The sequence below is a fragment of the Vanacampus margaritifer genome, chromosome 8 (genome assembly GCF_051991255.1).
Source record: "Vanacampus margaritifer isolate UIUO_Vmar chromosome 8, RoL_Vmar_1.0, whole genome shotgun sequence".
NCBI lineage: Eukaryota > Metazoa > Chordata > Actinopteri > Syngnathiformes > Syngnathidae > Vanacampus > Vanacampus margaritifer.
Genome location: NC_135439.1, coordinates 8116381 through 8135965, shown reverse-complemented (window position 1 = coordinate 8135965; position 19585 = coordinate 8116381). Strand labels below are relative to the sequence as shown.

Here is a 19585-nt window from a genome sequence, read left to right as displayed (position 1 = left end):
AAAAATTGACCTTTACAATAAGGGTCATTTTACTACCAACACTGCCTCATGCTTGCTTAATAAATAGTGAATTTTAATATTTTCAAGAGAGGGCAGTAAAAAGTACGGTACTGTTATGTGGTTGCACAAGTGTACACACCCTTTTATAACTGAAATGTTCAAAAATTGACCTTTTTACAATAAGGGTCATTTTACTACCAACACTGCCTCATGCTTGCTTACCAAATAGTGAATTTTAATATTTTGAGGAGAGGGCAGTAAAAAGTACGGTACTGTTATGTGGTTGCACAAGTGTACACACCCTTTTATAACTGGAATGTTCAAAAATTGACCTTTTTACAATAAGGGTCATTTTTTACTACCAACACTGCATCATGCTTGCTTACCAAATCGTGAATTTTAATATTTTGAGGAGAGGGCAGTAAAAAGTACAGTACTGTTATGTGGTTGCACAAGTGTACACACCCTTTTATAACTGGAATGTTCAAAAATTGACCTTTACAATAAGGGTCATTTTACCACCAACACTGCATCATGCTTGCTTACCAAATCGTGAATTTTAATATTTTGAGGAGAGGGCAGTAAAAAGTACAGTACTGTTATGTGGTTGCACAAGTGTACACACCCTTTTATAACTGGAATGTTCAAAAATTGACCTTTACAATAAGGGTCATTTTACCACCAACACTGCATCATGCTTGCTTACCAAATCGTGAATTTTAATATTTTGAGGAGAGAGCAGTAAAAAGTACAGTACTGTTATGTGGTTGCACAAGTGTACACACCCTTTTATAACAGGAATGTTCAAAAATTGACCTTTACAATAAGGGTCATTTTTTACTACCAACACTGCATCATGCTTGCTTACCAAATAGTGAATTTTAATATTTTCAAGAGAGGGCAGTAAAAAGTACGGTACTGTTATGTGGTTGCACAAGTGTACACACCCTTTTATAACTGAAATGTTCAAAAATTGACCTTTTTACAATAAGGGTCATTTTACTACCAACACTGCCTCATGCTTGCTTACCAAATAGTGAATTTTAATATTTTCAAGAGAGGGCAGTAAAAAGTACCGTACTGTTATGTGGTTGCACAAGTGTACACACCCTTTTATAACTGGAATGTTCAAAAATTGACCTTTACAATAAGGGTCATTTTACTGCCAACACTGCCTCATGCTTGCTTACCAAATCGTGAATTTTAATATTTTCAAGAGAGGGCAGTAAAAAGGACAGTACTGTTATGTGGTTGCACAAGTGTACACACCCTTTTATAACTGGAATGTTCAAAAATTGACCTTTACAATAAGGGTCATTTTACCACCAACACTGCATCATGCTTGCTTACCAAATCGTGAATTTTAATATTTTGAGGAGAGAGCAGTAAAAAGTACAGTACTGTTATGTGGTTGCACAAGTGTACACACCCTTTTATAACTGGAATGTTCAAAATGGACCTATCATATTGAAACTGAAATATGCTTTGAATCAAAAGTTTAAATGTTTTTCTGTCTCGTCAGGAAATCTTTACATGGACTCCAGACAGAGCATGTCCATGATGGGGCCCCCGGGGTATCCCCACATGCCCCCCATGAGCAGCGCAGGACCCACTATGACTGGTGAGACTCGGACGGATGGATGGATGGATGGATGGATTTTCCACCACCGCTGAGCTGGCTAGAACTTTTGAGGGGGTGGGCAGCGCTGACCAAGACTGATTGGTTGGTAAAATTGGGGGGGGTTACATGGGCTGGGCTCCCGCCGTTTACCTGACTCGATACGTTTACCTGCTTTCTGTAAGTTTGGTCGTATTTTGACTACCGCATACATCATCAGACTCATTTGAATTAATTACCGAGAACTACAAGACACTGTGGAAACACAGATCGCACTTTCCTTGCGGAACTTTTACAACCAAGAACTCCCGTTATCCAGAACTCAAAGATCCTGGGCTTGTTGGTGGAAAAGCAGCTATAGAGAGATAGAGAGATTTTCCAGTTCACCTACTGATTTAAAATGTTATTGAAAATGGATGTATTGATAAATAAATGCCTTTCTTGATGTTACGACCTTCATCCGCAGGACACCACGCTCAGATGAACCAGCAGCACATGATGCCCAGCAGAAACTTCCAGATGCATCGCATGCCGGCCGACGACATCCAGGATGATTTTGACTGGGACTCCATTGTGTAGCCTCCTCCTCTTATTTTATTTTTCTTGCAAACAAAAAGGAGCGGAGAGTGAGGAGAGGAGGAGGTGGAAGCCAGAGGAAATCAGGCTGGGCTAAAAAAAAGGCCGTGGGAGGGGGAGGAGATGGAGGAAGAGGACCCCGCACCACCCACAACCCCCCGACTCCCCTTCTACGTGGGCGAACATTAGACGGGCTGCCCTGAAACATTTTTACATAAGCAGAAAAAGACAATCATGTTAGTGGGACAGGATCGAGTGTACGTCTCCAGCCCGCCCCTCCCACCATCCTAACCCGCGGCCTTCCAAAAACCCAAGCCCCGCCCCCTGCCCCCACCCGTTTAGCCCCGCTTTTAGCCAAGCCACTCCACCACTGTTCTGTGATTTGAGCTTGTGATTCTTCTTCTCGTGTTGGCCTCAACTGCCTCGTGGATGAATTAAGCTCTCTCTCTCACTCTCTTTTATTTTATTTTATTGTTTTTTAAAAGAAACACAGGCCACCTCTGTGAGTCATGTGACTGCGCTAGACGGTGGAAGAGGGCCCCCGTGTGGCTAGTGGCGGCATTGCGTTTGGATTATGCTCGCTGAGGTTTTGAACAGGGTGTTAAAAAAATACAAATAAAAAAGGTCTTCAAGGCCTACTGTTAACAATATGAAACCATCGAATGAAAGCCAACCAATGTGATCAGACAAACGAGTGTTTGGCCCACATTAAAAAATGAAAAAAAAGGTAAAATTACAGGTAAAACGTCAGCCTAAATGTTGCAAAAGTGTATTTTTTCTTTTAATTTAAGTCAATATGATGCGTGTGACAGCAAGATACCAAATGTTAGTTTTGTGTTAAGTTTTAAAAAATCATCCATGTCGTTCTGTCCATAAATATTCCCTTTAGGGCAGTGTTTCCCAACCTTTATTGAGCCAATACACATATTTAGCCCAAAACACCGTAAAAATGTCACAAAAAGTACAATGAAATCTTGATGATCTCGTCTCACTTTACTTTTATTTGTAGTAAATAAATAAACTGGACCAATTAAGTAAAATTGGACAACGTATGACTCACAATGGTTGGGAATCCCTGCTTTTAGGGATGGGCATAGTCGTCGATGAATTGATGGTTGATTAGTCATGTCTGGAAGCGATGGAGGTCAAATGGAGTGCGCTTCTTGGCTGTCATGAGCAGAAACGCTGTCGACTATCATCTACATGCACATAGACACTTTGTTTACAATTTTCTGCCATTTGAAATTATTTTTTTTCCAAAATTAATAGAATGTTAATTTTTCCTATAAGCCATCAAGGAAATGCCCATCCCTAAGTCATATTTATATATAGCAGTCTATTGATCATTAGTTTGATTGATTAGTTGTCGATTAATCGATTCATTGTTGCGCCTCTAATCATAAAAAAAAACAAAAAACATACAGTAGATCCCAACAGAATTCAGGTGGAAATAAAACCATACCGCTTTCACTGAATGGCTCAGAATGCAGCTTAGCTTTCTTGACTTGACTTTAGCGAGCATTAGGCTTAAGGTTCGATAGCAGTCATTTTAGTGGGAGGTCGTCAAAGAATCCAATCCGTTACTCAAGAATAGTAATGGTATGTATGGATATCTGGCCTGAGAGACCAATATACAAATAAACTCGATTAAAAGTAAATTATATATTTTTTTAAATCACTGTAAGATTATAACACAGTTTGATTCCAGTGAGTCTTTCATCTTTAGTTAGGTTTACAATTAGGCTAACGGCTAGGATTTACATTACCTGTAAGAATGCTAAAAGATACCTCCAATTAATGATCAATAGGCTCCTGCCCTTTGTATGTGCGTCATTTTTTTTTGTTTTTTTTTGTTCTTTTTTACGTAATGATAACTTCACTGCTATATTGGGAGTTTTGGCACTGAGGTTATTATGATCTTTTTTTTTTTTTTTTTTTTTTTTGCTTTGCTGTAAGCACAACCGATTTTTGCGGGAAAGCACACAAAAGGAAACAGGGTGATTAGCAGCGGTGGAAAATTCCATGTCGGATGGGCGCCAAAACAGCAACACTTACATGCAAATTCAATCACACCAAGTCATAAATATATAAACAACAACAACACCGGCATCCTTTTTTTTTCCATTTAATCTGACAATTTGGGTCTGGCTCTTGCACCAAGGGACGGACATTTGACTAAATGTCCCTAATTGACGACAAACAATTAATTGTTAGGGTTTTTTTAAATTATTTTTTTATTGCATGCGCTCGATCACTGAACTCTGAACTCCTGTTTGCATGGCGGCGTTTTATTGAACAGAATAACGATGCCCGGAGGTGTCAATTCCCATAACTGACGTCATGTTGTCCTCCTTTTCTCCATTTTGCCTCAATCACAATCAATTGCACACAATCGATGGAATTCTAAACGATCAATCAATCATCTAATTATGCCCATGCCTGATTTGTATTCCTCTAACAGAGGCCGTGGGCTGGCTTTTTCCATGATTCCTCACCTGGGGATTGAGCAATCCTTCCCACGGGATAGCAGTCGGCCTCCATTGTGCACGTGAAAACACATTTCCCACAGGAATGAAGGGATTTGGAATGATTCCGGTCCAGAGTGAAACTCACCACGCATCGAGATGATTTATTCATCGTGTGAAAAATTTGTCCCAACATGCTGAACTATTCCTTTGAAGACCCTGTAAAGTGAATTCGGTGATTTCTTTCTACACGCATTTGTCATCTTTGAAGATGATTGTTAATAACGTGCAGTTTAGGAGATGTGGCGTTAAACTGTTTTTTTCTGATTTTTATTTTTATTCTTAGCGTGACTAAAACGGAGCCCAGGGATTCATTTAGGCATCTGGCATGCAAAGTCGCAGTTGTGACACGCAGCGAGCTAGCTAGGTTAGTCTGCTGGTGTGACCGCTTTAGAGTGCCTCGTTGTCTGTCAGCCATGAGTGCACACGCGCCACATAGAGAATGACAGAAGAGTGAAGAAGGGGGTCTTATTTTTTTTCAAAGTGAGACTTGACAGCCAGCGTGGGTGTCAAGACATTTCTTTTCACTTTACAGGGACTTTAAGGCGGATTGCCATTTAAGGGTAAGGTATTATGACAATCATTTTTTAATAGGGCTGAATGTGCAAAATGACAGGGATGGGCACTCGACTAAATTTCCCAGATGCTTTTTGTAGCTCAGCTTCTCATAGCGGATGTCATTGAGCCCTCTTGTGACAGAAAACTTCCGTTAGAGCAAATGGTGATGTCGTCGTGCACTCCAGGTTGCCCCAATTTCTTCCAAGAACCAACTCATCAATTCAAATGATGGATGCCTACGCCCATCCCCCTTGTAAAACTTGATGGAGGTAAAGTTTGTTTCACTTCTTCCAGGTGAAGATGGAAAATAACTTAAAATGTGGCTTGAAAAAGGGAGAAAGTGTAAGAAAAATGACTGGTTCACTTTTTTTGTTGTTGTGTGCGGGCGAGTGTGTGTGTTGATGGTGTGATTTAAAAAAAATAAATTTGAGAGAGGGGAGGGTGTTCAAAGGTCGTTTACACCTGCCAGAGAGATTATTTGGGAGATTTTACCACATTTTGAATGAGGAAAAAAAAAAAAAATCCCGGTTGGAGTGGTTTTCAAGAGCAGCCATCATTATCCTAGTACTGTCGTTTCCTTCAGTGCTGGTGTCGTCGTGCTTGTACATATTGTGTCTTTTTCAATCACCCCTTTTTTTTTCTTCCTCTGGGGGGGCTGGGGGGAGTACACGAAATAGACGAGGGAGGGGAAATAATATTTTGTTATCGTCCAATCAGAGGGTGACAGTATGTATATATCTATATTGTATATATGTGATGAAAATGCATTGGCTTTTTTTTTTTTTTTTTGGTGTGTGACACTACCTTTTACCTGTACTATGTTTCTACATTCAGTGTTTCAGTGTTGATAATATATATTTGGTTTGTGTTTCATTGTTTTTATTTCGTCTTTGTCATTTATTGTTTGTTCTCCTATTTTCCCCCTTTTTTTTTATTTTAAATTGCACGATTTATTACTTTTGCTGTCCGATGAGGTGACACAGCTACTCTTTGTATTCGTTTAGTGCTGTAAAGTGTTATTAGAATTGTCAATACCACCTGAACCCACCCGTACCCAAGCCCTCTCCTTGCCCAATATGCATGAATGGCACTTCAAAAATAAAATATGGTAACTTCACTGTGGAATTTTGTGCTGTTTGAGCCTTCTTCGTGATGATTTGTAACCACCACCAAGGCATGATGCATTTTTTATTCACTGCTATATACGTCAAAAATCTATTTTTCACTGGCAGTGAATTAGTTGTTAGTCGCTGAGAAATGATCAAAAAAATTGTTTTTTAATGCCTCTGAAAAGTGAAAGGTTTCAAACTATGATTCGGGTTTGGAGACACGGAGTTTCAAGTGAGGGTTAGGTTTTCAAATGTAAGATTAAAACTGGGGTTAGGGTTTGAAATCTAGGTTATGTATTCAAATTAGGGTGTGAAGAAAAGTTTAAGGTTTGAAATTGGAGTTTGAAGGCAGGGTATCAAAATTGGGTTTAAATTTTAGATTATGGTTTCAAATTAAGATTTCAGGAGAAGTTTAGGGTTAGGGTTGAAATTAAGGTTTCCAATCAGAGGTTTGGGGTTTTAAATTAGGTTATCAAGGCAGGGTTAGGCTTTCAACATAGCGCTCCAAGACAGGGTTAGGGTTTCAAATTTGTGTTTCAAACTCTGGTTACAGTCTCAGGTTAATGGTAAAGGCAATGTTAGGGTTTCAAATTAGGGTATCAAACCAGGGAAAGGGTCTTGGGCCTGGGTTGGGGTTTCATACTAGGATTAGGATTTCAAGAAAAGGTTATGAGATTCAATTAAATTCAGTGTTTTATAGTAGCTCTTCAAGAAGTTTTTAAATGAGGCTTTCAAGATTCGTGTTTCAAACTAAAATGTGATTGGTTTTGAAATTGATAGATTTATATGCGCGAGTCCTTTTCTTTGATTTTTTTTGTCGTCTTCCGTGTGTATAGCCGCATTCGTATCAACCAGGTTCAAAATGAACAAAGTCAAAGTAGTGCACTGTTACTCTTTTTTTGGGCGCAGACATGTTGACATGGAAGGTACCAAAGTGCACCATGAACGCATCACAACCAGATTAGATGCTCGCTGTCCCAAATCTCCCCCTGTGGTGGAGGGGCGGTGCGAGAGGGCGGCGAGGCGGCTCGTGATTGGTGCTCCAGCTCATCGCTCACTATTAGCAGCCTATCGCGTCCGGAGACGAGCTGCTGCCTGGCTTGCTGCTGGTGTGGTACAGCACCGTGCGAGGCGAGCCGAGACAACCCCGAGATAACAGCTGCACCGGAGGAAGAAAGGAAAAACTGTCGAGGTGAGGCCTCGTTTTGTGCGTGTTTGACAGAAAGGAGGACACTTTTAAGTTGATTTGACACACTTTTAAATAAGGTGGACTTCCAACATCGGACACCTCCGCTTAAGTTAGCCGCGGAGTGATTTCTTAGCACTTGGTAGCTAAGTTGAGCTAGTGGCTAGCATTGGGAGGCTAGTCGATGAATATGAAGGAGGGAGGAGGAAGAGGAGAAGGAGGAGAAGGGGGGCTTTTCTCCACTTTTATGTCCGATATCAAAGTCGTCGCTGTGGGTACCGAATGACACCCAAAAGTCGTTACGTTAACGGGTCGCCGGAGCTCTGCTCCCACGCCTCGCCATCGAGCCCTCCCCAGCGCGAGCGGCTCCTTGTCGAGGATGTGACCTTCCTGAGCTCCCGAAAAGCATGAAAGCCATCCATCGGCGAGCCTCCACTTGATGGTGGCCTAGCGCGGCGAGCTAAAGCTAAGCCGAGCGCCCGACTCTTATCTCCGCCGCCACGGTTGCTGGCTAGTGGCTACTGCCCACCCCCCTCCAGCCTCACCGGTATCGGGTAGCGAATAAAAATATCCCGTCCGTTTCGAACGTCTGCGGGGGAGTGTTCGAACCGAGCCGGCGCTCGCTTTAAGCTTCGGCGGAATAACCAGTCAGTCGGGTTGTCAAGACGGGCGAATGCTAAGCGAAGCTAGGTGGCTAGCCTGGGACACCTCCGAGCAGATGGTAAACTATTTTTTTTAAATTGTCAATTGGAATCGAACGAACTTCCATAAAGATATTTCATCCCCAGTCCATGGACGTCTAATGTGTTTTGATCACATCTACAAGGTTATACGAGAATCACATCCGATCAAAACGCCATTTCTTTAAAGTTGTGCAATCGTGTAAAAAGCATTTATATTATATATTTACTTTGAATGATGTGCAATCAAACAAGGAAATTGTTAATTTGAACACAATGTTCAACTGACTTGAGCGTAAATGCCTCGCAATGCGCTGTGAACTTTGGACAGTTGTTTTTTTTTTAGTCAGTAAAAGATAAATGGATCTTGCTGCTCGGCTCTTGTGACATGGATGAGTGTTCCTTGTTAGTTCATGTGATTTGACTGTGCTAAAATAGAGAGTTAGTTTGTAGGATTTCAAGCAGTGATTAAGGTTTCAAAGTGGTGTGTAGTCAGTTATGATTTCAAAGTCGACTTTCAACTCAAGGTTAGGCTGTCAGGTGAGAATGTGAAACCTGGGTTTGCGTGTTAAAACAGTGTTGGGAATTTAGGTTTCAAACATGGATTTTAATCATTTTAAATTCAGGTTTCAAGCTAATTTAGGTTTCAAACTAGGATCTCAAGGAGGACTATACCCCCCACCTCCTTTCAAAATTGCGAGTTAAGTTTTTGAAGGTCTTTTTTTTCTCTCAACGAAAACAAGAAATCTATCTTGTTTTGACAAACAATATCAGATCTGTGATAGGATACTAAGATGAAGGCAAATAGAGCATTAATATTAAAGACAGTTTATCTCCTACAATGTGCAGTCTTGAACCTTCACCGCAAGTGTGGTGTAAACATAAGTATATACTATGCTGAAAATCAGCAAGAAACCACACAAACTGCGGACGCTGTATCGGTCCGTTGTGGTGAAGAAGGAGCTGAGCCGAAAGGCAAAGCTCTCGATTTACCGGTCGATGTACGTTCCTACCCTCACCTATGGTCACGAGCTGTGGGTCGTGACCGAAAGAACAAGATCCCGGATACAAGCGGCCGAAATGAGTTTCCTCCGCAGGGTAGCCGGGCTCTCCCTTAGAGATAGGGTGAGAAGCTCGGTCATCCGAGAGGGACTCAGCGTCGAGTCGCTGCTCCTCCACGTTGAGAGGAACCAGTTGAGGTGGCTCGGGCATCTGGTTCGGATGCCTCCTGGACGCCTCCCTGGGGAGGTGTTCCGGGCATGTCCTACCGGCAGGAGGCCCCGGGGACGACCCAGGACACGCTGGAGAGACTATGTCTCTCGGCTGTCCTGGGAACGCCTTGGGGTCCCGTCGGATGAGCTGGCTGAAGTGGCTGGGGAGAGGGAAGTCTGGGCTTCCCTGCTAAAGCTGCTGCCCCCGCGACCCGACCCCGTATAAGCGGAAGAAGACGGACGGACGGACGGACCACACAAACTAAAGTGCAGATAACAACAATAATGCAAACAAAGCTATGGCTTTACCACTTCCTACATATCACTTCATGCTTCATGAAAGATGTGAACGTGGACTGCACTTTTTAATCACTCTTATCAAACATGTTAGATACTGACATCAAAGTCTGATGAGATGAAAAACTACGCTGTCATTGAACGACATGTTAAATTGCAAATTTAGGTTTCAAACTTGTTTGAACCATTTTAAATTAGGGTCTCAACTCTCAAGAACATTTGTTAGGTTTTGAATTCATGTATTATGCCATAGTCAAGTGTCACACTAAAATTAGGGTTTCAGAGTAGGATACCAATCTAGGAGTAATTAGGGTTTCCAAATACACGTTGGGTTCCAACCAAGAGTTACAAATTGGGATTTCTTGCCTGAGGTTGGTTTTAAAATTAAGGTGTCAAAATGTGTTTAGAGTTTCAAATATTTCAAACTTTGGTTTCAATCATAGATGACTTTCAAGTTAGTGTTGGGTTTTCGAATTGGGGTTTATAGCCTTGGTTAGGGTGTCTAGACAGAGTTAGGGTTTCAGATTTGGGATTCAAGCCTTAGTTATGGTTCTACATTGACATTTCAAAGAGGATTTTTGGTGTTAGGGTTTCAAAGTAAGGTTCTATGCAATTTTAAAGGAAAATGCTATATTGGGATATATATGACTGTATATGAATGAATTTCCTTAAAATGATCTGTCATTATTTTTTGGGGGCGATGTTTTATGTATCACAAGTGCTATTGAACATCCCGAGCAATTATTCAAATTGTGTCTTGATGTGTAAGGGCATCACATGGATGTAGGCCGTGTGGAGGGAACCTCTTTCAAGTCACATTATGGATCCCTTTAGGCTTGAATGTGATTCAGCTTGAATGAAGCCGTCTGACTTGGTCCGTGTTGACACCATGCAGTCATTAGTCGTGTCCTCAAGTGCACGGACACGCAATGACTGACCTCACACAAACTCCCTCGCCGTGCTTTGATTTTCAATTAGACTTTGTAACGCTGGGTCCCGTGACCTCACAGCTGGTCACGATGGACTTCAGAATAGACGTTGGAACGCGTCACTCAAGCATCATTCACCCCACTAGTAATTCCCGTAAGCCATAAATGTAGAACAGATGAAAAACAGTAACTGCAGCAGTGACTTTGTGTGCCTTTTTGTGCTGCATGAAGATGTGTTCTTGCTCAAGCGGCTGTGCAAACTGGTTCATTGTGTGCGCTTCTTGACCTGCAAATCTTGTGTGTCAGTACGTCGTAAACTGAGGACCCCAACCCCAGCATTTATGAACTGTACATTCACTGTTTTAAGCAACATTCTGAGGCGAAAGGTCACGTGTTGGGGGGGGGGGGGGGGCAACACAAAGCCAAAGAAGCAGCAAAAACACATCACCTGCAGAGTCAATCTGCTAATGGTTTCACTACATTCCCATACTTCGGAGCCAATTGTGTCGCTAGCTTGTCGAATCTCGGCATTCAAACGGCGAAGTGTCCGAGTGGCTAAACAACGTGCTAATGCTCACCGTGAAAGCTGTGTAAAGCTTAGAATGTCTGCTGGATATCCTCATGCAGCTTTTTACCATGCCATGACGGACGCTTCTCACATCGCACACTTGTTATAAAGTTGCTCAAAGCTGCTTTATAAATAGCCCGAACGCTTGATTCATCTTGACTTACAAAAGCTTGAGTGACGCAAGTGAAGCTTTTTTGTTTATAAATGACAGTATGCTTAGAAAGTTAAAAGACTTAAGTTTTCTACAGTAAATATTTTTTGTCCCAAAATTAAAGAATACCTGAAATGTAGACGTTTCACTTAAATATATATATTTTTATTATTATTTAAAAATAAAAGGTACAGAGAGTTCTCAGGGTAAGCAGCATCTCTAATAAAGTAAACTGCAATGTAAATAAATAGTTCCCTGAGATTAACAGTTTTAAATTGATCTACCATTGACAGCTGATATTCGTCAGAAGCCGGTAATTAGTCTAACCCTAACCAGAATAAAAACACAATTTTATGAGTAGATATATTGTTATTAGAGAGAATTTTACAAGAATATGTATACATTTTAATTTAACAATGAAGACTGTTCCAACCAACCAAGTAAAAAGTGACAAACAATAAACAAGTGAAGTTACTAATTGAGGCAACTCCTCACAACAATTATTAAGTCTAAATATTCATGACAATGCGACTCAAATAAAGTCCTGTTTATTATGATTATATAGTTGTTAATTTCACAAGAAGTTTTATATTTTGTGATTATCGGCAAACATTTTACTGAGAGGAAAAAGGTAATATTATGAGCCTTGTATTTTTAAGGAATTTTACAAGAAAAAAAGATGTTATGAATATGACAGCATAAGTTTAAGAATTAATTAATAAATTCAGTTTCATAAAATAAAAAGTTACATCGCAGCTTTATTTTTATATGATACATTATTTTGGCTAGTCTTGTTCCGAGAGGCCCTATCATTTCAAAGGGAGCTTTTCATTTACGGAAATATGGTGGAAACACTTTTGCATTGTTCTTTGAAACTGTCGAGTTTTTCTTGTTTTTGTCTGCAGCCAAAAGAAAGCTGAAAGAGCTGATCTGGCCGACTTGCAGAAAACAGGACGAGACCAACCTTTGGAGATGTGGGATGGGTTAGAAGGCAAGTAGTGAATATGTCGCCTTTCCGGCAAGCATCTGAAGCACATTTTTCAGTGGAATGAATGTTGAAAAAAAAAAGAAGAAGCAGAACACGCCCCAGAGTTATAAATGTGTCTGAGCAAGCTATCAATTTCCACATCACTGTGTGGCCTTTAAAATATATTGTCACATATAATACATGATCCTGGGTGTCGATTCTTTATTTGCCTGACATTCCTGATGACTGTTGACAGGTGTGAAGGAGGAGGATGAGAGGCCATTAACACAAGGACCCTCCAAAGTCCCGCCTTCGGAAATGACTGACCACAGAGATGTGCAGGACATGTCAGTTGACATCATGGACGGGGCAAATGGGGAAGAGGAGGAAGAAGAGGAAGAATATGCTAATGATTTGCAGGCACCTGATGAAGCACAGCAGCAAATAGCCCAGTGGCAGCCCGACGTGTCCTTCAGAGGTATGGGAAGAAGCCAGTCCCCGTCTTCCCCGCCCCACGGGCAAGAACAGGACGCCGACACCGATCCCGACTTCGACCCTTTGCTCGAAGGGGATTCACACGGAGATTCATTTCCCTGTCAGCACTGTGAACGGCGCTTCTCAACCAGGCAGGGTCTGGAGCGTCACATCCACATTCACGCCGTCGCTGGCCAACCAGCACAACTCTTCAAGTGCCAATACTGTAGCAAGTCCTTTGGCTCACAGGTGGGTCGGCGGCGCCACGAGAGGAGGCACGAAAGCGGCTTAAAAAAGAAGCCCGGCTCCTTGGCCGGAACTGCTCATCTGCTCAGCCCTTTGGTGCAGACGGACATTTCCAGTCCTGACTGCACCAGCCCTACCAGTCACTATGCCGCTGTGGGCTCGCAGCTAACTGGAGGACCTGCACACTATGAAACGCCCAGCAAGGAATCAGGGCCTAATGCTGACCCTCCTTTCATTTTAGATGAAAATGGAGCATCTAAAGAGCTCCATCCTTGCAAGTACTGTAACAAAGCATTTGGCACGCACACTAACATGCGACGGCACCAGCGCAGAATACACGAACGACACTTGTTACCAAAGGGCGTTCGGCGGAAAGGCATGCTGCTGCAGGAGGCGTCAGCTCAGCCACGACCCAACGCTTCACCGAATACCAGCCCCGCCCTTGTGTACGTACCCAGCGCCGACACGGAAGACGAGGCCGACCGGGACGATTACGTTGTGGACATATCCAAAAACATCTCAGAGAACTTGAGTTTCTACATCGACGGCAAGATCGTGTCCACCAGCACGGTGAGTAGCTGTGAGGTCATCGAAGTGGACACTCGATCGGCTGCCCTCTTTGGTCTGGACACCGTCATCATCAGCCCCAACCAACTCAGTCAGGCGCTGAAGGTGGAGGCTCGAGCCACCACTGCCAAGCAAGTGTCCGGCTTCTGTCCGCCGTCATCCAAAAGAAGAACGTCAACACCGCCACTTGTTCCCAGCCTCAAAGTAGAGACGGAAACGTCGTCCACGGCGTCGTCCTCGCCTAACTTGCTAGTGGGCGGCCTAATCCAGCAAGCGGCGGATTCGTCGGGGTTTCAACGCGAGAAAAACGTTTATCTGTCGCCAAAGCTCAAGCAGCTCCTCCAGACGCAAGACGTTCAGACGTCCATCACGCTCATAACGGAAAGCAATAGGCTGGCGTCCCCGCTTTCTGTCACGCCGCTGCAAGGTTCCTCGGGTCGGTTTAAAAGACGAACGGCCTCGCCCCCGTCGTCTCCGCAGCTCACTTCGCCGTTGAGAACAGAAAGCTGCAAGTCTGAGACGGTGAGCTCATACACCCTTAAGGTACCAAAGCTGGAGAACCTCAGCGTCTCCCCTCTTGAAAACTCTCTGGACAAGGATGACGGTGCAACCTTGAGCCCTTGTGGAAGTAACCTTGCCCAAATCTCCTCTGGCAACGCTTGCAATCAACAACCCTTGGACCTGTCGAACACTGTCAGTAGAAGAGGGGACACCTCCAACAAGGTTCTCAGCGATTCTGCACTTGATTTGAGCTTGCATCGGAAGACTGTTGCAGATGTGGACTTAAAGGGAAGCGCAGCACCGCAGCTGCAAGTCAAAAAGAAGAAGCCAAACACCAGCATGCTTGAAAAGGTGCTTATGAACGAGTACGTGGGTTTGCCTTTGCCGACAGAGGAGGGACCCTCGCCGCTCGTCAACCTCACTTTTCAACCGCAGTCTCCCAATGTTGAGTCTGCCCACCGGTCTCCTCCATCCCTAACCCCCGTCACCATGAACCCCTCCTCGCCCGGCACTTCGAGCGTGACATCCACAACGCCGCCTCCCCCCGTACTACCCACCGTGCCCTCGCCGCCATCCACGGCCAACTCTCCCCTCTCTCAGCCCCCGGACTCGGCGGCCCAACGGTCTCTTCCTGTCCTATCACCAAAGATGTCGCCAAGGTCACTGTCGGAAGAGGCGGGGAGTTTGTCTGCCGGCGATGACAAAGACGAGGGAGAGCAGCAGCATTCTGAGACACTGGACTCCCCGAACACTCCACTCCAAGATCCCTTAGATCATCCTGCACCTCTTGAGCCTTCTTCAGTCGACCTGTCGGCTACAGAAGACACTTCTCTGACTGAGGCAAGCAGCAGCCTGCTGAACGGTGAAACTCACCGAGACCTCGACTCAGGAACTCCAAATTCTGAAAACTCCGACTTGGCTGCTCTGTCACCCAGGCCGGAGTCTTTGCCGACATCTCCGCCGCCTGTTGTGTCACAAGACCCGGCCCCGGCCCCGGCCCCACTGCTGCTTCCACAAAGCCTTCCTCACACCAAGATAAAAGAGGAGCCTGAGAATTGCACAGACGATTCCTCTGTCATGAACCATGTGCCTCGGGATGATGTTGACCCTTCACCTCAGCCTCTCGAAAAGAACCCCGATCACCCCGCATCCGAAAAAATGGACTCGTCTTACTGCAAGACTTTTGTTTGCAACGTCTGCGAGAGCCCGTTCAGCTCCATGAAGGAGCTCGGCGGGCATATTGCCGAGCACGCGTCCGATTGGCCCTTCAAGTGCGAGTTCTGCCTGCAGGTGTTTGGCGACGCAGACGCGCTTCTCTCTCACAGGACCACACTACACGGGGTGGGCACCATCTTCGTGTGCTCCGTTTGTTCCAAGGAGTTTGCCTTTCTCTGCAATTTGCAACAGCACCAAAAAGATCTGCATCCAAATGACACCTGCACACATACCTCCGTGAAGAGTGGTAAGCTCCGGCCACAAAACTTCACCGACCCATCCAGAGCCAAAGAAGAAATCAGCGTCTGCACACCAGCACAAGAGAATTCTGAGGAAGCGGCAGAAGAAAATGAGGCAAAGCCTGCAAAAGAAGAGCCCGACGTTAATGGTAATCACGCAGATGACGGCACGGAGGACCCCAATGAGGAGCTCTACACTACTATCAAGATCATGGCCTCTGAGGGCGGAAAGCCCAAAGGCCCCGACGTCCGCCTGGGCCAGAACCAGCATTACCCCAGTTACAAGCCGCCCCCCTTTCCGTACCACAGCCGTTCCCACGCCGGCTCCATGGCCTCCGCCACCAACTTCACCACGCACAACATACCGCAGACGTTCAGCACGGCCATCCGCTGCACCAAGTGCGGCAACAGCTTCGACAACATGCCCGAGCTGCACCAGCACATTTTGGCTTGCGCCAACGCTAGCGACAAGAAGCGCTACACTCCCAAGAAGAACCCCATACCCCTCAAGCAAATAGTCAAGTCTCCCAACGGAGTGGCGTCACCCTCAGCGGGCCAGAGTGCCTTCCGAAGAATGGGCCAGCCAAAGAGGCTGAATTTTAACCAGGACGTGAACAAAACAAAAATGAGTGCCCTGAGTAAGAAGAAAAACCAGCTGGTCCAGAAAGCGATTTCACAAAAGAATAAAGCCGCCAGCTCGGCAAAGAAAGCCGCCGATAAAGTCGAAGAGGTGCAAAATACCGTCTGCCCCCACTGCAGCCGGGAGTTTACTTATCAGGCCAGTCTCAGCAAGCACATGGCCGTCAGCTGCCCCATGAAACCCACCGTGAAAAAGAGCAAGAAAAAACTCGAGGACAAGAAAAAAGAAGCCGTCTACGGCGTGGATAAAAATACAAGGAAGAAGGAGTGTGACGCGGCACAAACGGAGCCGGAACTCAAACCTCTCGGGAAGACGAGAGCTCGTAGCTCCGGTGCAGCAGAGCTACCCGAACCACTGCAGACGGCGAAGGGCAAAAGTGTGCAGAAGAGGCCCGCTTCGTTCCCAGCGGCGACCCCCTCCGCCGGCAAAAAAGCCAAGAAGAACCAGGCTCCGGCATCGCCCACACACTCTCCCGGTGACGCCGCAGCACAAAAAACACCTGCGAGGATGCAGCGTATGGGCAAAGCGCCGCCTAAGAGGTTGGCGGAGCCCAAGTCGTCGTCACCCCCGCAGCCCAAGAAAGAAGAACGCTTCTCCCTCCGAATGAGGGAGAGGCTCGGCGGTCCCGTCACCAGGAGCTCGCAGATGACGGCCCCCGCCGCCGAGGCCAAACCCGAGGAAGCGCCCACGCCTGAGCTTAAAGACGCTCCGGTGGGTGATTTGGGATTTTCATGTTAAAGGGGGAGTTTGCGGTGTTACGTCTGCTAGCAAGATTTGAATGTAGCCTCACTTCTCTAATCTATGGATGTCAATGATAACGGCAATATCGTGATTTCACAATATTATTCTTAAAAGCAGCGCATCTGTTATAAAGGAGTTTGTATTCCATTGGTGGTTAGTTTATTAATGCAGGTTAATTATAATTAGGCATGTTTTGGCTACCTCCATTTAAGACCCACGCTAATGGCCAGAAAAAGGGGAACAAAACACATCAGAGTTCCTCCACAGGTTGACTCGATTCACACATTGTGTGTGCGCATTAGCAAGTATGACATTTTTGTTTTTGGAAATAGCAAACTCCCTCTTTGTTTGTCGTAAGATTGTGACACGTGCATTAAACTACATGCTGTGTTGTTCCAGGAGGTGCTGATGAAGTAAGCCATGTTGACCTCGTCGTGTTCCTGGAACATTTGGGATCTTGTTGTCCCACAATTAAGGACAACTCGACTGCCTTGCGGGACAGACTCTTTTCCTTTTCTTCCACTTGTCATGCAAACTAAACTGAGCCTCCGTTTGTGTTTTTTTTTCGCAAGCCTTGCAAAAAAGAAACACACTGTAAATGGCAGTGAGTTAATATATATAAATATATGTAAAATAAATGTGTCATTACTTGACCCAAAACAGTAACATTAGGGCTCTGTCAAAGCTGATCTATTGCAAAGGGCAATCATGCATCAGTTAGGGACTTCTACGTTTGGTTGTTTTAGGCTCTTTTTGGACATTATATTTTCCCTAAGAGCCTGCTAATGCATGAGTTGAAATATAGTATATAATCTAGAGAAGACATTTCCAAGTCTCTTCCAGTGGCCACTGGCTTCAGTTCATGCATTTTGTTTTGTTCTGCAAACCTCTGTGGGATTGCAACCTTTGTAGTGGCCGTATTGTTGAAAATGTTCTATGGGCTTATCATTTGTGTGGGGAAATGAAATGTGGCAGTTGACTGCAACAATCGGTCCTCAGGAATTCTGTGTGTGTGTGCGTGCATGTATGAATGGACAACTTAATTTCTCCAGCCTGGATCCCAATGACATCTCATGTTTTTACTTGTCTGTTTCTCTGACGTTAGCAGGCGATTCCAGCGGTAACGCTAATGCGGCCCTCTCGCCGACTTAACATGCGATGATATTGATCCTTGTCCACAAAAAAAAGCATTAAACATCACTCGCACGTCCCTGCAGCACTTTAGAATCAACTGCCAAAATGTGTAAAAGATTGGCCTCATGAATTGAACAATGGAATGTATTTGTCAGTGTTTTTTTTTTTCTCCTCCGGAAAATCGGTCACTATATGTTCAAAATGCACGATCGAAACATTTTTGGCCAAAAAATGTAACAGTATCTCTTATTCCCACATTCTTTGTGGCTTTTTTGTTGTCATTTTTGTTTGAGAGCCATGCCAACATGATGTAACAAAATGGATGCCGGTGTCCCTCCAAACATGCTTTTATAAATATTTCTCCGCCATTTCGAGCGCAGACGCTGCTCGTTACACTTGTAGCATGAACATGGGAAAGTCAAATTCAACACTATGAATGGACTCTAATTTATATTTACACAATGAATTAAAAGTGTTTTGCCTTGCAGCGTAAATGGAAAATTTGTGTATAGGGATGAACAAACATCCCGAATGACCTCAAGTAAAGCGTTGCTATTATTGACCCAACAAAAGTGATTTGTTTCTTACAGTGGCCATGTCCTTGGATTTATTTTGTTACATTCTTACAGGGGAAAAAATGGAGGTAATGTGCTTTGGATTGGACCGGAAACGGCTGACAAGTGAGACTTGACTGAGGATTTTTGTTTTTCCTTTTCAACGATGAAATAATCCGTTTTAATTGATACTAGTCTCTACCATGTGCAATTTGCCAGTTGTCGATCAAATGGGATATTTTTTTTTTTTTAGCAAAGGCAGACTTTTTGGACTGATGTCATTGATGAGCAGATTTGTGACTCGATGCAGTGGCAGGTACAGTATTGTGATTTTTTATTTTTTTTACCACAGGTAAAAACTAATAAGAAACCATGCATGTGCCTTTACATTTTAATTCAATTTGCGTTGTCAACAGTTTACTGGAGAAAAGAAATGTGTCGGTCAAATTATGTGTATTCGTTTGTTTTTTGTCTATGTAGACTTTTACGACCTGTGTGGTGTTAAAAACGTACATAAAGGCATTATAGATGTTTGACACTGAACAAGCAATGTGAAAAATTTTCACTGCAAGCGTAAAAAGTTATCGATTAACATCCCCTTGATAGACATTGGTGCGGTAAAGCGAAGTTAGTAGAGCGGTACTGCTACCTAGTGGCTACCATATATATTTGCATGCATTAATAGCCAGCCTTTCCCTAACCTTGCTCTCGCAAGATGTATTCTCGCGGTATTTGTGAGTTAATAAACTTCCTCGAGTGAAGCACAAATCAATATGGCTATTGCCAGACTAGCCTTTCCCCGGCACAAAAAGTTAACGTTTCCTGTTTCGTTATCAGCTTCTTCTTTAGTTAAGACTACTTCCAACGCCTGGTCAGTATCTACTAATTTGCTCTAGGCG

General features: G+C 44.1%; 3 protein-coding genes across 3 annotated transcripts in view; all 3 read left to right on the top strand.

Annotated features, from left to right (window-relative positions):
• foxj3 (forkhead box J3) overlaps positions 1 to 6402 on the top strand; it is a 114142-nt gene extending 107740 nt beyond the window's left edge. Inside the window, exons 11-12 of the mRNA XM_077573832.1 lie at positions 1523 to 1621; positions 2085 to 6402. Coding sequence (XP_077429958.1) covers positions 1523 to 1621; positions 2085 to 2197 — 212 coding nt within the window. The 3' untranslated portion in view covers positions 2198 to 6402. The remainder of the gene's footprint in view (positions 1 to 1522; positions 1622 to 2084) is intronic.
• An 895-nt stretch (positions 6403 to 7297) lies between these two features.
• prdm2b (PR domain containing 2, with ZNF domain b) lies at positions 7298 to 17546 on the top strand. Its single transcript, XM_077573463.1, is given in 7 exon segments — positions 7298 to 7312; positions 7454 to 7525; positions 7527 to 7578; positions 8024 to 8126; positions 12314 to 12399; positions 12632 to 16968; positions 17398 to 17546. Coding segments are annotated over 7 exon segments (4683 nt in total). The 3' UTR covers positions 17416 to 17546.
• Positions 17547 to 19306: 1760 nt separating this feature from the next.
• kaznb (kazrin, periplakin interacting protein b) overlaps positions 19307 to 19585 on the top strand; it is an 86488-nt gene continuing 86209 nt past the window's right edge. The window contains exon 1 of the mRNA XM_077574481.1: positions 19307 to 19557. The gene's annotated coding sequence lies outside the window, so the exon portion shown is untranslated. The remainder of the gene's footprint in view (positions 19558 to 19585) is intronic.